The 21,638-nt window shown below is 29.6% G+C and overlaps 1 protein-coding gene across 2 annotated transcripts in view; it reads left to right on the forward strand.

Moving 5' to 3' along the window:
* The window catches only part of LOC129972513 (activating transcription factor 7-interacting protein 1-like), an 80,680-nt gene extending 59,477 nt beyond the window's left edge, over positions 1-21,203 (forward strand). For both annotated transcript variants that reach the window (XM_056086670.1, XM_056086669.1), the window contains exons 8-12: positions 4,962-5,415; positions 7,031-7,059; positions 8,178-8,283; positions 15,107-15,404; positions 21,091-21,203. In XM_056086670.1, the coding sequence (XP_055942645.1) occupies positions 4,962-5,415; positions 7,031-7,059; positions 8,178-8,283; positions 15,107-15,399 (882 nt within the window). In that variant the 3' untranslated portion in view covers positions 15,400-15,404; positions 21,091-21,203. The remainder of the gene's footprint in view (positions 1-4,961; positions 5,416-7,030; positions 7,060-8,177; positions 8,284-15,106; positions 15,405-21,090) is intronic.
* Positions 21,204-21,638: the final 435 nt, after the last annotated feature.

Genomic DNA, 21,638 nt, shown 5'->3' on the forward strand with positions numbered 1-21,638 from the left:
TGCATCTATAACAGCTTGTAATCTATTTCTCATAGAGGAAACTAAGGTCTTTGTTGTACTGTTGGGAATTTTGTGCCACTCTTGCCAGAGTAAACGTTTGAGGTCGTCTTTACTTGAAATTTTATTTTTCCTGATTTCTAGATCCAGTAGGTGCCATAAATTTTCAATTGGATTGATGTCAGGCGATTGAGGCGGGGTTTTTAACTGGCAAGGAGCGTTGTAGAGTAGCCATTCACGGGTGAGATTCGCTGCATGCTTGGGGTCATTATCTTGTTGAAAAACGAATGATGTTCCCAAGCCAAGATTTTGGGCACTGATTTTTAAGTTATGGCGCAAAATGTCAATGTCTGTACGTGCTGTCATAATACCATCAATAAAATACAGGTTGCCAACTCCATTAGCTGCCATACAGCCCCAAACTAAGACGCTGCCTCCACCATGTTTTACAGTAGCAGTTAAATGTTGCTCTTCCAATTCAGTATTTGGCCTCCTCCACACATATCATCGTCCATCACTGCCAAAAATGTTAAACTTTGATTCGTCGAAAAAAATAACTGTGTTCCAAAACTCTTCGGATAAATCAATGTGGGATTCTGTGAAATCTAACCTCTTTCTCCTATTTATTTGCGAAATGAATGGTTTCTTTCTAGCTGCCCTACCATAATAACGTCCCTCGTGTAAAACATTCCGTACAGTCTGTACGCTGAAAGTCTTTTGCGAAGTGAAAGCAACATCTCTAGCTATCTGGGGTGCACTTATTTTAGGTTTTTCTTAACCTTGTTAATAATGGCACGTTTTTCTCTTGTAGAAAATATTCGAGGTCGTCCACTTCTAGTCTTATTTTCCGTTGATCCTGTTTCCTTGAACTTTTTTACAACACTTCTGACAGTAAATAAACTTATATTCAACTGCACTCTTATAGCACGATAAGTTAAACTTTCATTTCTGAGCCTAATAATCATGTTTTTAACACTAACGTCCAACTCCTTCGATTTCGAAGTCATTTTACTGCAGTAATCGCAAAATAATGCATAGACACTTTTGGAGTAGTTTTGCAGACTTTATACCGGTAGAATTTCTTATCAGTCGAAACACGTGACTTCAATGTAACAAAATTTGCATAGCAGTTAAAACTTTGCCAATATTTTTTTGACATGCAAATTTTCGATTTTGAAAGAAAAAATCGTAGAAAATGCGAATTAAAATAAAAGTTTTACTATTTTTATATATCTAAGATGTCTTGTATTTAATTACGACAGCTAAAATTGCATAACATTTTATTTATTTGTCAATATGAATAAATTAAGGCAATTGCCAATACTTTTTTTACCCACTGTAGAGCGATTGTTCCACGAGAAAAAAAAAGTTTTGCTCAAAATTAGTATAGCAGATCACTTTCAAATTCTATGTCCCAGATGTAAACAAATATAAAAGTGGCAGCTCAAAATTGAAATATTCAGTTAAGCTTCAAGCTATATGTGATCTCAAACAATCTGGAGTTAAAGGTGCATCAGCCTTTAATATCTTTCGGATGTTCCTACAATAAGACGTTTAAGAGAGATTAGTATCAGCAATTTTAATGTAAAACAAAATTACAATGCGAAAGCTTAATCATCAGCCATAAAATGCTTTCTACACATATAACATATACACTTGTCCTAACATGGGCTTTTTGCATAAATGGCAACAAAAACATGTGAAATGAAACTTTGTATACATATCCTTTTCCCTCCGGTTTAAAGGTATAAGAAAGGACAATGGAAAAGAAATCGCACCTTCTAAAACGATGCCCATTAGAACCCTTAAAAATTTCAACTACTTTCAAAACTAGTTTGAGAACTTGATCGAACTGCCGATACATTATCGAATTTCTGATACTGATCAGATTTTTGATACATACAAAATGTTCGGTAATTTCAATATTTCGATAATAATCGAATGATTTGATTAACAGGAATCTGTTTTGCATGCTTAATGAGAATCAGTCATGTCAATATTTTTTTGGATTTCAAGGTTTTTTTTTTTTTTTTTTTTTTTGTATATTGGAAAATATGTGTTGTTCTTTTCTTTACCAGCCGTGTGCTTTTCAATAGTATGTGCTTTTATACTTCCAAAAGTGTATAATATTTTTTAGTTTTATATTTTTTTTAAATGCTCTTTGCCAATTTCGTAATACAATTTTTATTACATTTTTTTATTTTGTATTTTATATAAAGATTTTTTTAATGGATAAATTTTGTTATTTCACTTTATATGATTGGATTATATGCTGTGCTTTCTTTTTCTTTTTTTTTTTTTTTAAATTTCATGAAGTTTAAAAGTTTGTTCCCCCCCCCCTCTTTCTCCTTTTTTTTCTTCATGTTTTTTAAATTTTATTTTCAAATATGCAGTATTGCCTGCATTCAATTGACTTAAGAAATTTTTTGTGAAATAATTATTTTTCTAATTTTAATATTTCCTTCATTTTAATTTTCCATATATTTTTTAATATTAATTTTCTTATTCCATTTCGAATATCATAATGTATCAAAATGTTAATAGTATAATTAAAAATAATAGGGAGATAGCTAGAATTTTAATATTATGAAACATGGCGATATTTTTTTCATTGAGTTTATATTAATGTTGATATATAATAGCATATTTTTCTTTTATTTGTAACCTTTTATATTTAAAACCTTTTCTAAAATTTTTAATGTATTATATCATCTTCCATAAATAAATTTACCCTTCATAATATTTGTTATTAATGTTTTACTCATTTCAAAATTACTATTTTCCGTTTATTTTTGAATTTTGAAATAGTAAATTGAATGATTATTTTTGATTATCTAATAGACCTAGTGTTAAATTATTTGTTAAATGATGTATGGCATTAGTATTGTTTATGGTATTGCTACAAATACTAATGATGTTATTGAGCCATTAAATTTCCAAAATGCATTTTTCACCGTGTTGAGCACTACTGTGTAAAATTTTTACTTTCTCATATATCTAGTATAGAGAAAGTATAGTAAGCAACAAAAAATTCGAACTCAAGATTTTGATGGATCTCCATGTTTCAGACCTCCTTGAGTTCAAAAACACTATTTTTAGAAAACGTCCGTCTGTCTGCTTGTGACCGTCTATCTAAAACAATTTTAGATAGACGGTTGAAATTTGGTATACTGTCTTTACATGAAATTTTCAGATTTCTATCAAATTTTGTGTAATATCTATTCAGAGGAAGCCCATCTGTCTGGCTATTAAAATATATGTTAACACGATAACTATAAAACGAAGAAAGCTAGATAGATAAGATTCGGTGCACAGATTTAACATCTATAATATAAACACCTGTCAAATTTTAAGTAAAATCCAACTTTAGGTTGACTGTCTGTCAGTCGGTACTTTCAGAAATAAGTAAACACGATAGTTAAAAAATGCAATGAATTAAATATATCAAATTTGGTATGATAATTTATGACTACGAGTGCAGTTTTGTGTTCCAATTTTTGTTTCCAAAAGCATAAATTCGATTTTTGAATATTATTAACTGCATGCCAAGGATTAAATTCCAAATAACTCACCAAGTATCACATAATATATTCAATAAGAATGCTAAATTCACACCAAAAGTTAATATTTTGTAAATATTGTACGCCAGTGCCATGTAAGGTATTCTGTGGCATAACAAATTTATCAGAGAATGTGCAAGAAAGTTTTGAGAAGACTTCCAATCGTTATTGAATTGTTGATTGAGAAGAGGGGAGAGAGATGCTGCCTTGAACTTCTTTTCGTGCCATTTTGCAAATTTTCTACTTAAAAAAAAATAAAAAGTAGAAAACTAGTGGAATTGTGAAGATAATATTGGCATAAGTTTTTAATAATAGTTACAGTGTAAAATCGTATTTTACAAATTTTGCAGATTTTTTTTATCATGTGTGTTTGCTTATACATTTCATTGTTTGCTTGATCCAACCATGTCTGTTTAGTGTATCAAACCATTTATCAGATTTTAAAATTCCCAATTTTTTTAAAAATCATCATAAAGAAATGGCTTGAAAATATGATTTTTTGATTATGATGTGACCTCTGCCTGGCATTTGCCTTTCCAATACTGAAATTTCTTCAATAGTTGCAGGGGCATGTCTGCTGGTATTTTATTCATAATGAAGAGATTCATCATTTTTTACCACATCCAACTTTGCTTTACAAAGCTCTTCAAAACAAAATTATAAATGATGTGATCATGATCATATTTTGAGTCCCTATTAACCTTATTCGTAATTAGAAATTCCGTATTAAAGAGTCTCATGGCCTCCATTTTGTTGGAGTTTGTAGTTGGAATTTGTACTATGAACCTGTAATTGCAGGAGGAGTTAATTTTTCAACAATTCTGGGTACACAATAGTATTTTCAAATGAACTTAAATCTATTTCTTGATAACTTCACAAAAAATATTGATTTGTCGAAAGACTTTACCACCCAGGCTTGCCTAGGAGAAAGAACTTAGTAGCAGTGAAATATAATTCAATTGTCTCAACTACCCAACAGCATAATTGTCATTTATTTATACTCTGCAGTTGTGAAGCTATAACTTTTTGAAATTGGATGAAGAATTTTAATATACTTTGTATTGTAGAAGGTTCTAAAAAATATTATAATAATCATTTAGTCTTTTCATTATGAATTTTACTTTTGAAAATTTTTGTATTATTGCATTGGATATCAAACAGTTTCCAAGATCTTTTTCAGTTGTGTTCTATAATTCAGACGAATTAAATGAAAGTAACATATACATTAAATTTGTGTTTAAAAAATTCTTATCATTATTAGTTCTATGCCAAATTGTTTCTGCTAGTAAAATTCTTCTTATTTTTTACTGAAACTGATATTTTAATGGAACTGAATTTGTAAATTATCCTGTTTATTTTATGAATATGTTATTAACTGTATAATTTTCTTAATGTTTCTTTTAGCCAGGTGAAGAAGCTGTTATTAATATAGATTTAACTGATGCTAAAATTATGAGTCCTTCAGTTTCAAAAACTGCCCCTGGCCACTACAGTGAAGAAGCTGTTATTAACAAAGATTTAAATGATGCTAAAATAATGATTCCTTCAGTTTCAAAAACTGCCCCTGGTGCTACTCCTGTCACTCCAAATTCTACTCCTACTGTTCCAAGTGCTATTTCTATTACCCCTATTGTTCCAAATGCCAATACTACAACTTCTGCTGTTCCAAATACCAGTGCAACTGCTTCTGCTGTTCCAAATACCAGTGCAACTGCTTCTGCTGTTCCAAAAACCCCTACTTCAAATTTAACTACTACAGTGAAAAGCTTGCCAAAGTTATCTCCAAAACCAACTGGTGCCATCGAATGTATTGATTTAACAGATGATGCACCTTCTGCAGTTGTGAAGCCAGTTACAAGTAAGTTAGCTTAGCAGTTACAAGCTGCTTTTGAAAGGTACTTTGAATTTCTTTCATAAATTAGAAATGTCTTTAAAAAAAAATTCCAGGAAAGTATGTGAAATCAAATATTGTCGGGAAAAGTCAAATATTGTGAATTCTGCTTACCACATATTAATCTTCAATAAAAATGGTTTTAGAAGCGAAAAAAGAAATACATGTCCATTATAGTTGCTCACAATTTGTTTATAATGCTTTGAGTGAATCATTGCACTTAAGTTGAAGATTTTTAAATTAATTATGCAAGATGCTTTGGGATTTAACTTGAAAGATAAGAAGTGCTAAATGAGTTGTAATTAAAATTTCTTTTACTTCATAATTTATATTTTTCCTATAAATTTTATATATGTTGTTTTCCTTATAATTTTTTTCTTAACTTATGGGATTTATATTCCCTTTTATATAATTTATCTGCTTACTTAATATGTTTAGGATTATTATTAAACTATATATGTAATTATATATAAACATGATATTAATATAAAATCACGTAGTGTAACTTCAGAAATAACTGTTAATAAAAAGGAAATTCTATGTTATAATTGAATATCTCATAAAAAAAGAAATTATAACATATTAATGCAATTAGTATCTGCTGTGAAACTTTTTTTCCTTATCTGTTTTTTTGTCATTTCATTTTGAATGTTACAGCCAATTGAAAATTCAAAAACAATATGAAATTATTTCCATCTTTGTGTTGTATTGTTTTATACATATTCTCATATTAAAAACCAGCACATCAATGTGTGTGAGAAGTTGCAAGATTTCCCTTTTCTATAATTTCTTTTGGATTTCATTTTACAAGTATATACAGCATTCTTGCCATAAATATTATAAAGTTTTTCTTTCTGGATGTGTGGGTATTGTTTGTTAATGATGCCAAAAGACATTTAAATTGAAACTATACATAGATGAATAGATCAACTTTCGTACGGGAAAGGAATATGGAGACTCTTATTACTAGTTGTAATTGAAGGAATCAATTTAAATATTTATTTTTCTTTTTTATGAGATATTCAATTATAACATAGAATTTCCTTTTTATTAACAGTTATTTCTGAAGTTACACTACATGATTTTCTATTAATATCATGTTTATATATAATTACATATATAGTTTAATTCTCTTGTGACATTTGTCATATCTATTATATTGAAGTCTGGTTACTAAACTATGGCTTGAGCTCATTAAGGATTTTGCACACTTTTGCTCTGTGGTGAACTATTACATAAATGAAGACCTAGATGATTTACTACTAGCTTTTCAAATCAATTAACTTGTGTTCATGTGTGCTTTAAGCCAGTATTTTATTTTTCTAAATGTGTTTAATAATTTGGATGAATATTTTTGCATTCATTCAATGGATTGCTATTTATAGCAATATTAATTACTCCATTAATTGTAAAGGTAAGAATCTGACTATAATTTATGCATCTAAAATATTTATCTGTATTTTATTTGCTTTCTGTATATTGTTTGATTCAAATTCTCTCTGTTTCAAATAATATTAGGTTTTGTCTTATCATTTTATAAATATTTTTGTGATCAATAATGCATTGATTTTTTTTTTTTTAGATTCTTCTCCCTTAGCTTCTATATCTTTGGTAAGAATTCTTATATGATTTTCATTCTTTTGTGTATTTTGAAAATGAAATTCAGAAGGAATAATAAATTCTTTGTATAGTTTTCTAATGTTCTTGCACATTGCATTTCAGTGTGAATTGAATAATACGCATTTCTTATGTGTGCTTAATTCATTTTTTGTTTATTTAGTGAAAATGCTAGTAGTAAAGCAAGAAATATGGTTTAATTATTATTTATGATTATATTATTTTTTCATTCTGTTATTATTTCATTGGGGAAGGGGTCAGTTTTTCTCTTAGGAATACAGTTAGGGCTGTGTAAATCATTGTCATGACAAAATTTACCTTTTTAGAATGGTCATATTTAGCTAACCTCAGTACCTGTGCTATATTTTATGGTGACTGGTGTATCAGATTCACTTGTTGCCTCAGATTAAATTAGAGTAACCATTTTATGTCATATATTGCAACCTTTCCTGCAATGTAGATATAGGGTCAATATTAGAGAAATTATAAGCATTTTTGTGGTTTATTGGCTTAAATAATAAATCATTCTTTTTATTAGTTTATGTAGGCCTTGTAATTTTTTTACTTATTCATTGGATCAACAAATATACATTTTCTGCTAAATTAGGCCGTTTCTTTAAATATCATAATGCAGTTTAAATCATCTATTTATCCATTTTTCATTAGACATGCTAAATATATCTTTGTTGATTTAATGTGTAATTAAAAGAATTATGAGGATTACAGCATTATATTGGAAATTAATAAAAAATTAGAATAATTTATTAACTTACTACAGAAATGCCTACTTTATGTTGATTCTGCTCTGAACTTGTTGACTCCCTTATTGAAAATCAACATAAAACTTAAAAGAAAAATATTGTGTTTGATTATTGAAATTAATATAAGATGCCCATATTAAATTTGCTATTAATTCACTAATTTTTGTATTTGAATTTGATATTTCAAATAAAGCATTTAACTGAGCATTTAAGTTAGTGATTAAAATTGTAATCTCAGATGTTGAATCATCTTGTGAAATGCTTGCTATAATTTTAGATATTTATGCATCTGTTTGTAATTGAATAACCACTTATATATAAAATTGGACATCTGTGTTCTGTTGTTTTTAGGTTAAGCATCCTGCACCTTTACCACCGAGACCATTTTCTACTCCCAACAGTGTTCTTCCAAATGTTCCACCTAAGCCTCGTCTCAAAGTATCAACAGAGGAGAGAGGTCAGTATCTCTCTTTCTTTTTTTTATATGCATTTCTTCGAAGAATGAACGGAATGAAAATTTATATTAGCCTGTATATTGCATATGATAAAAAAAGAAATTCTTATCTTTACTTGGTGTTTTTGTTCAGTAGGTGATAGATATTGAATATGTTGTGATTCGATTATTTCTGAATGAAATATTTACATCATAAGAAATAAAGACAGATAAATAATATCCATTAGGCTTGTTGTAACAAAAATAAAATTACTTGGATGGAAGAAATGACAAAAGAAAGAAAAAAACAGGTTAATTTCCTGAATGATCTGTGTCATTTGTAATTGGGCCTGGAATCAGTTTAACATTTATGAAAAGATAAAATCAAAAAAAGAACACAGCTTGAAACCAAAAAATATTGTATTCTAATAGCAACAAGAAGTTCTACAGTTGTTCTGTAATATTTTCAGAATATTGTATTACATTCAGAATATTTAAGAAAGTTGTAAAAATATCATACAGTATCTTTGTACTAATAAGCTATGATTTTTTTAAAAATATAGTTGGATATCTGCTTAACAAATTCATTAAGATGAAAATTTTATTTATTTATTTGTAAGATTGGGGATTCCAAACCAAAAGTAATAATATTCTGCTCTTACCTTGTAGACAGCCCAAATAAGAAAATAAAAACAATAAATAAATAAATAAAAATCTATAATTAGAAGTTGTATACTTTTTATTCTGCTGCTAAAAATGCAGCAAATAATTATGAGCTGGTTAATTTTAAATATTAAAATATATACTGAGTAATGTTTGGTAATTTCTTTGTTTCCTGACTCAATGAAGTCCTTTTTCATTAAAGTAAAATGCTTTTTCAACCGTTTTAATGAGAGATTTACTTTGCAATCAGAATCATTATTGATTGGTTTCAATAAATCAAATGTTTCTTTAATTTCATCTGCACAGCTCACCATTGTATATGACATAGTTTTTAAATTTAGCCCCATAAGCGACAATGACTTCTTCTGAAGGATCAGATGAAAAGATGACTTCTTCATCATTTTCATCACATTCCATTTATGGGACTGGAAATCCCTTCTCTGATAACATCTTTTCAATTGGATTTTTAGAAATTTGGCCTGAAAAATGTTTCACAAAATATAGATATTCAAAACATTGCTTTGCATCATTTCTGTGCATTTTCGACTAATGATTTGATAATTTTTCTCTTAAACAGCTTATTGCTATTAACTTGCGCAGAATGAGTGATACCAGAGTTTGGTGGCTAAAACTCACTTTGCAGGAAAAAACACAATTTTCGTGTTTTTTAAATTGCAAATTGGAAGATGTGTAGGATAGTGATCAATAAACAAAATGATTTTTCGTCTCTGTATAAACTCTGTATGTCAGAATATATTTAATTAGGGAAGAAGTCATCCAAGATTTTTTGTTTACTGTGTATTTTGTTGGTGAGATCTCTACATCTTTAAAACATTGTCTTTACTGTCCTTCCTATTCAACGTGTCAGTTCCGTTGATATCAATTTTTTTGCCCTGCCAAAGAATTTTTTTTTTTTTTTTTTCATTTTTAGGGAGCATTTGGTCGGTTATAAGTCATGAAACAATCCTGATTCATCTGCATTGTAAATATTAGTTCTTGAATATCCTTCAATTATGCTGGGCAACATTCCTTTCCTATTTATTACTGCATTTTCACTTACAGTAGTCTTTTCTCCTCACACTTTCTTTTGGACTTTCAGGTATCTTTTCTTATGAAGGTCAACCCAACTATTGAATACAGAAAAGTCTTTCACAGTATGCTTTTTGGCAAGTTGAAGGGCTTTTTCTTTGATTAGAGGTCCATTAATGACTACTTACTTTCCAGGTATCAATGACGGATTATTTTGCTAGATCAGTTTTAAGAACAGAAAGAGGAGTGGCTTTCAATGACTTTCTTATTTTCGGCGATTTTTCACCATGTTTTGCTTTTTTTCAACTTCAACTCATTGTTTAACAATTGTATCTAAAGTTGACATGGAGATTTGACGATGCTCTGCTAATGAGTTTTGTGTTCTGAGGTTCTTGTCAAATTCATATAAAATGTTAACCTCTTGAATCAGCAAAAATCGTTTTCATTTCTGACAATCTTTACATGTTTCAAAATCAAATGTATTGGAAAATCGAGCTTCCAATACATCTCATTTCTGTGCTTTGTGGAGTTAGGAGGAATAAGAAATTTCCTATTCTACCTATGTGACAGATTACACTCATTTCTGATCTGCATTGCTCATTGTTCTAGAAAAGATATATTCTTCTTGTGTACAGCCAACCATCCTGCCACCTTTGAACAAAGTATCGACAAGATAAGATGGATACTGATATCTTTTGAAAAAGCAATTCAATATTTTTCTAACCCTATATAATATATTTCTATAATAAACTTTGGTATTAAAATAATTTGTTAGTTTGGTATTTATTATTATTTAAATCTGGTTTTTGCTTTTATTTTAATTGAAAAAATTCATAAAGCAAATATAACATATAAGCAAATTAACAAATAAAAGTCAATAAATTAAAGGTTAATATATTTTATTCCTATTCTAAAAATCTCTTATGTATTTCTTAATATTGTATTTTACTGTATAAGTGTATTTTATTGGAAGTAAAAAATGCCAAATTCAGTTTTTTGATTGATTTTTAAATAAGTAGTTTTTGGATAATGTGTGGCAAATTATTATTTCATAACAATACTTGAGGATCAAAACCGAACAAAAGGGCTGCAGTGGCTTAATGGTAAAATTTTGGCTAAGAAAAACCAGTGATTAGTGACCGGTTTAAAGCTTGATTCAATGAAGATTAGTTGTTTATGTGGAACTAGTGTTAAGTTAATTCTTCCATTGTAGGTTAAATATCCTGCTGCTAACATGGTGCAGAAGTTTGAAGAAAGTGTGTGGAAAGTTTTCCGCTATCGCTTAATCACACATTCAAAATTACAAAGTCTGTCTTGAACTAACTCCTATGTTGCTTCTGAAAAAAAAAAAAAAAATGTAAAATATTAATTGTCTTGTTATTTTTAAAGAATACTTCTTACCATGAAAGATAAACAATCTACAATTATAAAAGAATAATGGTTGGACAGTTTCATGCTATGATATAATTTTCAAACCATAAGTTTATAAATACTAAATTATATGAATAAGATAAAAAGAATTAGAAGAGAGAAAATCTGAAATAAAGAAACTGCTTGACTACATTAAAAAAAAATAAATTAAATGTTGGATTTCAAACTCTTTAAAGAATACACACACATGCACACTGGTAGCTCATTTTTTAAAAATAAATATGAAACAAATTTATGGATAGTTAATTATTAATTAGCTATTATTCTCATGTTATTAGCATTGTGCATATAAACCTCCTCATCCTTGGGGGAGAATAACCAAAATTCCATGATGTATTATTTACAATGCCTTTGATAAAGGGAGGGGCTGGAATTTCGAATATTTCACCATATTCTATTCAAAATGGTATATCATTTATGACCCAGGGAAATCTAAGAGTCTTTTAAATTTTTTTATCTATTATAAATTTGGATCTAATTTTAGTATTTTAATACTTGGATGACAAACTATCTGTGCAGATCTCATTTTTCCTAAGTTCGGTTTTCCATAGCTATGTATTCATTTGTCCTGAAAAATGGATTTATACCATAGTAATAAATTGATAATAATATATTATTTTTAAAATTGTACATCAAGAATTAAAAGAAATGTCACCACATCTAAACCCATTATTGTATGTCTCGTATTAGAAAATAAGGAATCATAATAATAAAATTTTTCATCGTCCAGAATCATTTGAATTTCTTGATTATAATAACAACTTATTATTAGAGAGGATAAAATGAAAATGGAAAGTAGTTAAAGCAAAAAAAAAAAAAAAAAAAAGGAAGAGAAAGGAAAAGACAGAAAATGGAAAGAAGAGAATGAAATGGCATAATTTATTTTTAAACATAATTACCAAAATTATGCAAGCATTTGACCCATATTTTACCAAGCAGTGCAAACCTTGTTCTGAGAAATTGTTTAATTGAGATTGAAATCAATTTTGAATACAACTTTGCTTTTTATATATAGGCAGCAATCTTTCAGTGTCTTTTTCAGTGGGCCATAAATGTAAAAGTTATATTTTGGAACATCAGAGCTATATATTAGATGTCCCAACACTATCTATTGAAACTTCACCATTTTGTGTAGAGTATGAAGGACTTTGCATGATGTAAACATTGTCATGAAGCAAAACCATCCCAGAGAACAACAGGCAATGCAGTTTTTACTACATACAAATAGTCCAGAGTAATGCAGTACTAATATGAATTGGTTGTTTGAGATCATCCTCCATATCCTTTTGTGAACAAGGTATTCATTACTTGCTAAATTAAGGAAACAAGTGCCTGTGTAATTTTGATTATCACATTAAAAAATAAACTGCCATTTCATTCTGTGGCTTGTATTCCATTTTCATTGAATCTGCTCAAATAATAAACTATTATGATAATAAAGAAATTCAAATCATTCAGGAAAATGAATGAATAGGTATGATTGAAAGACATGACAGTCTAATTTTTCTGTTTGTATAATGATGGTACCATGAGTCATCATTTGCAACAACTTTGCCCAGGAAATGGCTCTCAGCATGATATAGGTGGAGATTCTGCAAGAAAATTCCCTTGTGAAATCTCCACTGATTGTCTGTGAGATTATGTCTGTGGCACCCACTACTTTCAGTTGCTTGTTTTGCACTTTGTACCTAATGATAGCATAATGAATAGAACTGTAATTCACGCCTATCTCCTTGCTGATTTGCTTTACTGTACATCATCTGTTTTGATGGATTATGTAATTAATTTCTTTCATAAAAACTTCTGTGATGATGAGATGATTCAGCAGATGGTGGATCATCTTTTAAGGATTCCTGCACTTTGTGGAAATACTTGTGTCAGTCCTGTACATGACATTATATTAAGTGTTCTCTATACACCGGATACCTTCATTCAGCGAAGCACATTTAAATTTTAGTTCTAACACTTGAATTCCACTAAAAAAAATAACACCACATTGCCTTTTAGTCACAAACATGACAAAGATACAATAACAACGGTTGATTACTGGGGTGATATTGTTGTTTGACCACCAGTGCTTAACGTATAGTTTTCTGTGCAATTTACTTGGGAAAATCCATTTCGAAAAAGGAGTTGTCTTTCTTATTTTCTGCTCTACCTCTATACTTGGTTTTTGTCAAATTTATATAAAATTGCGCCAAATTATAATCATTATACCATTTCCATTGGATTCATTCATATATTAAACATGTAATTAATTTGATTTTAAATTTATTAGTAAACTTTTTATATAAGGTTTCATAAATAATGTATAAGAATATCAATAAACTATTCCATTCGGGGTAAAGAAAGTTTTGAAAGAAAATTCATGGGATGATGTGGAATTTAGTAATTTATATTTTTGTCAGATCCATTCAAGGCATTAGCAGCTAAAGTAATACTTTTTAATAGCTAATTGGTATTGAGATTTTATTGTAATTGAGGCAACTGATTTTCTTCTTTTTTAAATCAAATACTGTTTCCTCTGTGATATATTTAAATATAAAACTTCTATGGTTCTTTATTTATTAAACTTGATGCTTTATATTTTGACCCTTTACATTAATTTACTTACAGAACTTGTCATAAAAATTTCATTCTTATTTTTTAGATACAAGGAAACCATTACCTTTTCTTTTGAGCAATCAGTTAATATCTTTAAATGTATTGATAGAAATCTAAATGCATTTCTATAAATAAATGTATTTTTATTAAAATTAGAACACATAAATTTCAAGTGCCTGTGTAAGTTGATTTTGCTCCATGACTCAAAAGTAAAATTATATGAATTAAAGTAAAGTAAAAAAAGGGCAATATTAGTACGAGAATGCTGAATGAGGTATTCTTTATTAGCAATCTTTACAAAAATTAGTATGTTTCTGATTATATTCTTAATATTTTGTTGGTAACTGAAATTCCATATTAAAATCAATTATTACCTAGTCATAGGAAACAATGTCTCAAAATTATAACTTTTACTATCCATAGATGATAATAATGATTTTTCATTTATTTTCTTAAGTATCAACTTTATGTCCAATAAAATTTCATGATGGCATATTATAATATCCTTAGAAATATTGATTATAATGAATATAACAATAATGATAATTACTTATCCAAAAGTATGATATGACATAGAATAGTAAAAATACTATTAACAGGAATTGTTGGTTGAAGGATATTTTATTCATAAAAATACTACTGTAAATGTATTATAATTTATGACAGGCTTCATTATTTGAATTTAAAATTTAATTTTGTATTTATTCTTTCTAATTTTAAGTTCTTGAGAAAAAAAAATTCCTCAAGAAGAAAGTAAAATAAAAATTAATCTTTTCGGCATTAATTTTAAGATTTAAGACTTAATTCTCAAAAAATAAAATTCACTATAATTATAAACATTTCTTGTTAAACCTTGAATTAAAAACCTCATTATAAAAAAAAGGAAAGGGTAAAAACTTCAAAGTGTACTAAATTTCCTATAATTTTTTTTATGATTTGTATATTATGAATTACTTATAAAACATGATATATTTTTAGTTTGACCTGTTAAGTTGTTGAACTGCAAAAGCTGTGATGAATTTCATCGGAATGTAGAGTAGTAAATTGATTATAACATCTATGACCTTATCATTTATCTGGTTCTTTTATGATGTTTAATTATGACAGTTCCATTTTCCAGGTATAGTCCTTCAGTGGGATATGCCTCCATCCTATTCACCAATAGCAGCTGCAGCTTATTCAAAGTTGAAAGCTTTTGAGATATTTGGCTACCAAGAGCAGAAGAACATTGTCATCAATACTCTGCTCTGGAAGAAGATTGGATCGGTGAAGGCCATGAGTCTGCCCATGGCTTGCACTCTCACACAGTTTGTGGAAGGTCAGAAATATCATTTTGCAATCAGAGCTGTAGATATACATGATCGATTTGGAGCCTACAGTGATCCCATCAGTATTGTTTATAAACCAGTGTAAAGAAGGTGAGTGAACTACGTTTTTAATTATACTTCATTTTGATTTCTCCTTAATACCACCTATGAAGCAGGTCAGAGACAATTAATAATTTGTTAGCATTGTATAATAGGAAAAACATATTCAGCAATATTTAAGAGTTCTGAAGGTAGTTTGAAAGTTATGAGCTAGTTTTACTTATGAGTGATTCTTGTAGAACTTTAAAACCATTTAATTATACATTTTGGCTCAGATTCCAAGATTTAATTTCAAGTTTTTGCTGGACACAATAAATCTTCATTTCAATTTCAGGCAAGATAGTAACAAAAAAGGTAGAAATTTCTTATTGACCACACAAACAAACGTTACAAAAAAAAAAAAAAAATGAAATGAAATGCATGTTTTTTGTAGTTAGTGAAATTTATATTATTCCTAACAAAAAGTTAACATGCAGACTAAGGTTTTATGTTTTACCAAAGTCATGTTATTTTATTCTCTTAATCTTGCTAAGATATTTATCTAGTTTTTTAATAAAAGAAAATATCATTAATTAATCTGCTAATTCGGAAATCTATGTAAGATGCTCTGTTTTTTAGCTTCACATTCATTTTATGTATTACATTCTTGTATTTGAGTTGAAAAATTCATATATCCAGTAGTTTCAAAGTTTTTTTGAAAGACATTTGGAAGTCCTCGAACAAAAAAAGCTTTCAAAACAGCTTTTTTTTAAGATTTTTTTTTTTATAAATTCGGATTTATATGCATACAATTGTTTCGAGTATTTAAAACTGTTATTGGCAAATAATAAGTTTTAGGTTTTGCTTATTTTTTCATAGCTACTCAATATCAAATTTATAAAAATTTTCAAGTAGATTTTCTTCTTCTTTACCCTTCAGAAATATTTACACTTGAGGAAATGAAATCTTAACTAGAAGAAATTAGTTTATATGAATGAAATCTAGGCAGAATATTTTTTAATTAAAGTTTCTGGATCAGAAATTAAAATGTGTGTGTGAAGAGCTATTCCAAATTCGGAATGGTGGTGCATTAATAACCATTGTAATCAGCTCTATTTCGAATGTAGTCTTATTAACTTTTATACATTGTGTCAGGCATATACTTTAGATCATTTTGTGGAATGAAGTTCTATGCCTATAGTGCTTAGTCTATCAAATCAATAATGGTTGAAGCTGACAGTGTTTTTGTTACTAATCCCAAATTGTTTAGTTTGCTGGATCATCTCTATGAATCCAGAAACTCTAGAAAAGGACGGGAAAAGTCAGCATTTCAGTTTATCCAAAAACTGGAGTACCAGGAAGAAAAGACTGATTTAGTCCTTCCTTGCCTTAACTGGGCAAAGTGGAATATCTTTTATGCCTTGGGTGACTCACCAGGAATATACATTCCTGAGGTACTTCACCCATTCCAACCTGGAACAATCCACAATCATGAATAGGCAGCAGAGCAGGACTTTGGAGTGGAGGGTAACAGTGGTTTTATCATCCTATAATAACCCATACATGCTTGATGGAATGAAGATCTGATGATTTTACACTTCAAGGTAACATTTAAATATTGGATGACTGTATGTAGCAGTTTGGGATTAGATGCCATCTTATTGGAAAACACCACAAGAATAGTGATAAATATATCGCAACTAGCTTAATCACTAATCTGAAATGCAATCTATTGTTAAAGTGCTAGGAATATTGGCAAGAGTCTTGCTGTATAGGAAATTGTACCCCAGGCCATAACTTCTACTGTGGGTTCAGTGCATTTATACTACAGAAAACTTTGTTTCAAACTGTCATCAGTCTTTCTTCTACCCAACATGCTAATATTAGCATTATGACTGAAAACAAAACAGATCTCTATACTGTTCTTCAATGAACTCGCTGAAGTGCAGAAAGGAATGATTTTGAATTAATTGTGTGAAATGTCTTGGACGTCTGTTACTCTTCATGGATAAGTTACAGCTGCTCATTATCTTGAGATTCTGGGGCATTAGGTGCTTTTCTCTACACTTTATTTTTCAGGGGATACAGACTTTATCAAGAAGACACTACTCATATTCACTTTCCTAAAATCCTTCAAAAATGTTTTCAAGAGCATAAGAAGGAATCAGGGCATCTTGCCTCGCCTCTTCACTCTCGTGGCCTGAACATTTGATGGGATATTTTGAGTCAAAATTCCGCGCTCGATTTCCTCTATTATCTTCGTTTTCGGAATTGGAGATTGTTCTCCAGGAAGAATGGCTTCATATTCCATTAAATATTGTTCCTCTATGCATTTGCCCCACGTCGCATACAATCTGTAATTAAGTTTAAGGATGGTTTAACTCCCTATTAATGAGGCTTTTCTCGTATTTCATGGGCGTTCGAATTTTTTTGTTACCCATGTATATTTAAGTAGCAACAATCCAGAACTGAATATAAGGTTCAGATTATACATGAAAATAATTATTAAAAAAATAAGCTGATTTTTCCATTTGGCATTTGTTTTCTCATTAAGATAATAAATGTAATTCCTTTTAATTACTTGTCTTTAGATTAATCAACATTTGCCGGCTAATTGTACTGATTACGTCATTTGCTATTTGTCAATTCTAAAGAATCAATATATATTGTTAGAAGCCTGTAAAGTTATTTCCCAGCACGGTTAGTTCTATCACCGGAAAGACTGATTTACAATCATCTGTATTGGATGCTGCTCGAGTGTTGAGCCATTGATCCCAGCGCTTCGCGACAAAATAGATAATGCCAGAATTTTCGAGAATTTTTAACGATCCGTCCATTAGGAACCGAGATACGCCTGATTGGCCTAGAAGATTCTCGGCTCGCCTGACGGGAATTATAAAAAGATGGCAGTCTCAAGCTGCGAGTAATCGTAGTTGGAGTCGCAGTCAAGTATCGAATCTTCGGGAGGATAGCGAAGCAACGGCAGAGTGCCAGCGTTGCGTGGAACCCAAGCTATTACTGAGCTGAGCTGTGTGCCGAATCTTGTTGTCTCCTGTGGAAGCAGCGTCGTGTCGTGTGTGGAGTAGCCAGTCGTTTAGTAGTGAGTCGGCAGTTGGATATAGTTTAAGCGAGGAGACAGAGGAGTGTTTCAGCCGTTTGGAGAGACCGCAGAGCGAAGCTCCTAGGATCCCCTCTCCTGCTGAATTCTGTCAGGCTGCTTTGTGTGCTGTGGTTGAATACTACTTGTGGGCTACTGTGTGTCGTAGTGTGTTGCTGTATCTTCGTTTCATTTGTTTATAGTTGTCGTCTTTGTATTTGTATCGACTGCGTACTGGTGTTCTTCGTGTAAATAAACGTCGTTATTGTTTTCTACTGAGGCCTACTGATTGTGTTCTCACGCCATACACCCACTACAAACGAACCCGGTGAATCGTAACAATATTTAAAACAATAATAGGAATAATCTGGTATTAAAAAAAAAAAGAAAAAGATTTTGGCGAATATGAGTATTGTATTCACATGAAACAAAATCGGTATTTTTTTTCTACACAGCAAACTTAGTTTTGCCATTTTTGCAGAGATGATTTTTTTTTTTCGATAACTAAATTATTTCAATGATTTTTCAAAAACCGGTATTTTACAGAATTACCGATTTAAGAAATAAAATTCCACTGTCTTTATTAACACAGCAATCGTGTTTATCAATGTCATTGATCAAAATATCACGTTCGGTTATGCTTTTAGATATTGTCGACTCCTGCAAAATTCTAGGTCATGATCTCCCCCTCTTCTCGAGGACCTTGATTGTTCGACATTATTATTATTATTATTATTTGAAAATTTTTGTACTATTAGTCATTTTTTATAACTGTCTGTGTATTTAAAATAACTGCCGTAATAGGAAAACCAATCTCCCAGCCACAACCACAGAACCAATTTCGATTATTTTTATTTCAAAGATTATTCGATTATTGTTATTCCAAATTAATGATATTTAGATAACGTCATCAAAGTCTCTCCACTACCATCCGTTTTTGCTAAAACTCTTCAACGAATATAGTGGACCGTATGTTCTTTGAAGGCAAAATGACCGAGTTCATCAGTCATAATCATTAAATAAGCCAAGTTCATAGATCATAACCACTAAATATTCCGTTTCCCCAAACCATTTTTTTCTAATGAACCACTTCTGACCACTCTGTCTGTCACCACTTTCTAGAACAAACAAAACTTAAAGTTTAGAATAGTGTTCACTAATTAATTTCTCTACTTTGTAAGTATGACTAACCAATCAGAATTTTCTCTATCATTATTATGCGATCATGATTTAAAATAGTACTTTCCTTTGTTTTAATAAGTTGCATTTCATCAAAATTTTGTCGGCGTGTATTAATATCATTAATATGGTTGCCAAATGACATAATCTTAATAAGTTTAATTTAGTGATGACACTCTAATGAATGACATTTTATAACAAAAATATAATTATAATAAGTAAAAATTTACTATTCATCCACTGTTATATAGACTTTTCTGTTTAGTTAGATTTACATCAATATGTCAAAGTTTGAAATTGTCAAATAGGTGATAAAAATGGGTGAAATCGCACCAGTTTTTGAGATTGGAGGCTCTGTCGAAGGGATATATGACAATTTATGTATTTAGGGGCATTAAGCATGCGTATGAAATGAAGTTTTTCGAAATTGGTGTCATTGGTTCTTTTGAGGTTTGTTGCTGCAAAGATTGTTCTAGGAAGTTATGTTATTATTATTATTATTTGTTTCGAAAATAAAGAATTGTTGATGATGTATCTAGGAATCATGAGCTCTCGCATAAAAGGATTTTTTTTTGCAACTGGTACAATGATAAAGCCTGGAGTACTGAACTGCATACTTTTCCCATAGAGAAGTAGTCATCAGTTTCTCTTGAACAGTGGAGGGAGAATAGAGTAGGAGACCATTGATGGCATAGCTAGAGGTTATGAGTTTTCCACATTTAAAAAATTGACAAAATGGGACCAGTGGTTAGAGCTGGGACTATTTCTTTATTAATTGAATTATGTGAATTTCTTTACTTTTATTCATGTTTTCGCTACTTATAATATTCCCGAGATCCATAGTAGCAAGTAAAGGTTTAGTTTTATGGCAGATTTATGAATAACAGATCAATTCTCTTGCGTTCACTGCACTTGTAGAATGTACAGAAACATAAAATTAGTTTTTTTAATATAGTTGTTTCATCATCTTCAATTTTCATTTAATGAGTCAATTTTTAACTCTTTAGTTTTGATATCTTGCAGTCTCTAAAATTTATATTCCTCAGTTATACTGTTGATAGCTAAGATATTATGAAGAGACAAATATATCAAAGTAGAAATCTTGTTCAAATCTTTGTCAGTCATGAATGTAGAATTTTTAATAGAAAGATTTACATTATACCAAATGTGTTCTTATTCTCATCAACGGATTTTCAAAAAAAAATCCTATTATTTAAAATATCTTAATATAAAAACTGCCTCGAAATAAGAATTTTTAATTCATGAGTCACAAGTTCAATTTTTCAATTTCTTTTGCAAAGTGTTGTCTGCGACATTATTATAAAATTTAAGAAACTCTACTTTAAGCATTGTTTTAAGGTGTAGAAATTCTTATCTATAATATAATTCTTATGACTTGATTATAGTATCATTCTAGTGATGTATATTGCATACTGTGTATATTAACTACTATATTGATGCTAATTTCTCCCCCCTTTTTAGGCAATAGGGATCATTTTTATGGATCATACGCTCATCTTTTTAAAATACATGTTCAATTTGTCTTTGTATCATTGTAAAATAAAAATGGAAAATAAATAACATTATGAAAGAAACGAATTGTTTTCAGTCAGTTGTTACATCGTTTGCTTTAAAAAAATTTTTTATTGTGATAATGTTATTAGCAGGAATGCCTTCTGTCATTTGCAAGTTGCAAAAATCCGGCACAAATTGCAAAGTTCTACAGAAAAAGACCTGAAGCTGCCAATACAGTATCATCTCTTGGGTTGCAAATATTCTCTAAAAAAGAATTTTTCACAATTTTAATTAATTAAAAATTTTGTATTTTTAAAGCCAGAGCATATTAACACACAAAAACAGTTTTTACACTATTAAAAAAAATCAGTCATATCAATTTTTTTTCTTTAGAATTTTTTTTCTCTCTAATAAATTTTTCAAAATTATTTTTGTGCTCAATTTCCGGCAATGTCTTTTACCATTGTGATCAAATTAACTTAATTTTATCGTTTCATCCATTCTTTTCCTTTTGT

The sequence above is a fragment of the Argiope bruennichi genome, chromosome 6 (genome assembly GCF_947563725.1).
Source record: "Argiope bruennichi chromosome 6, qqArgBrue1.1, whole genome shotgun sequence".
Taxonomy (NCBI): domain Eukaryota; kingdom Metazoa; phylum Arthropoda; class Arachnida; order Araneae; family Araneidae; genus Argiope; species Argiope bruennichi.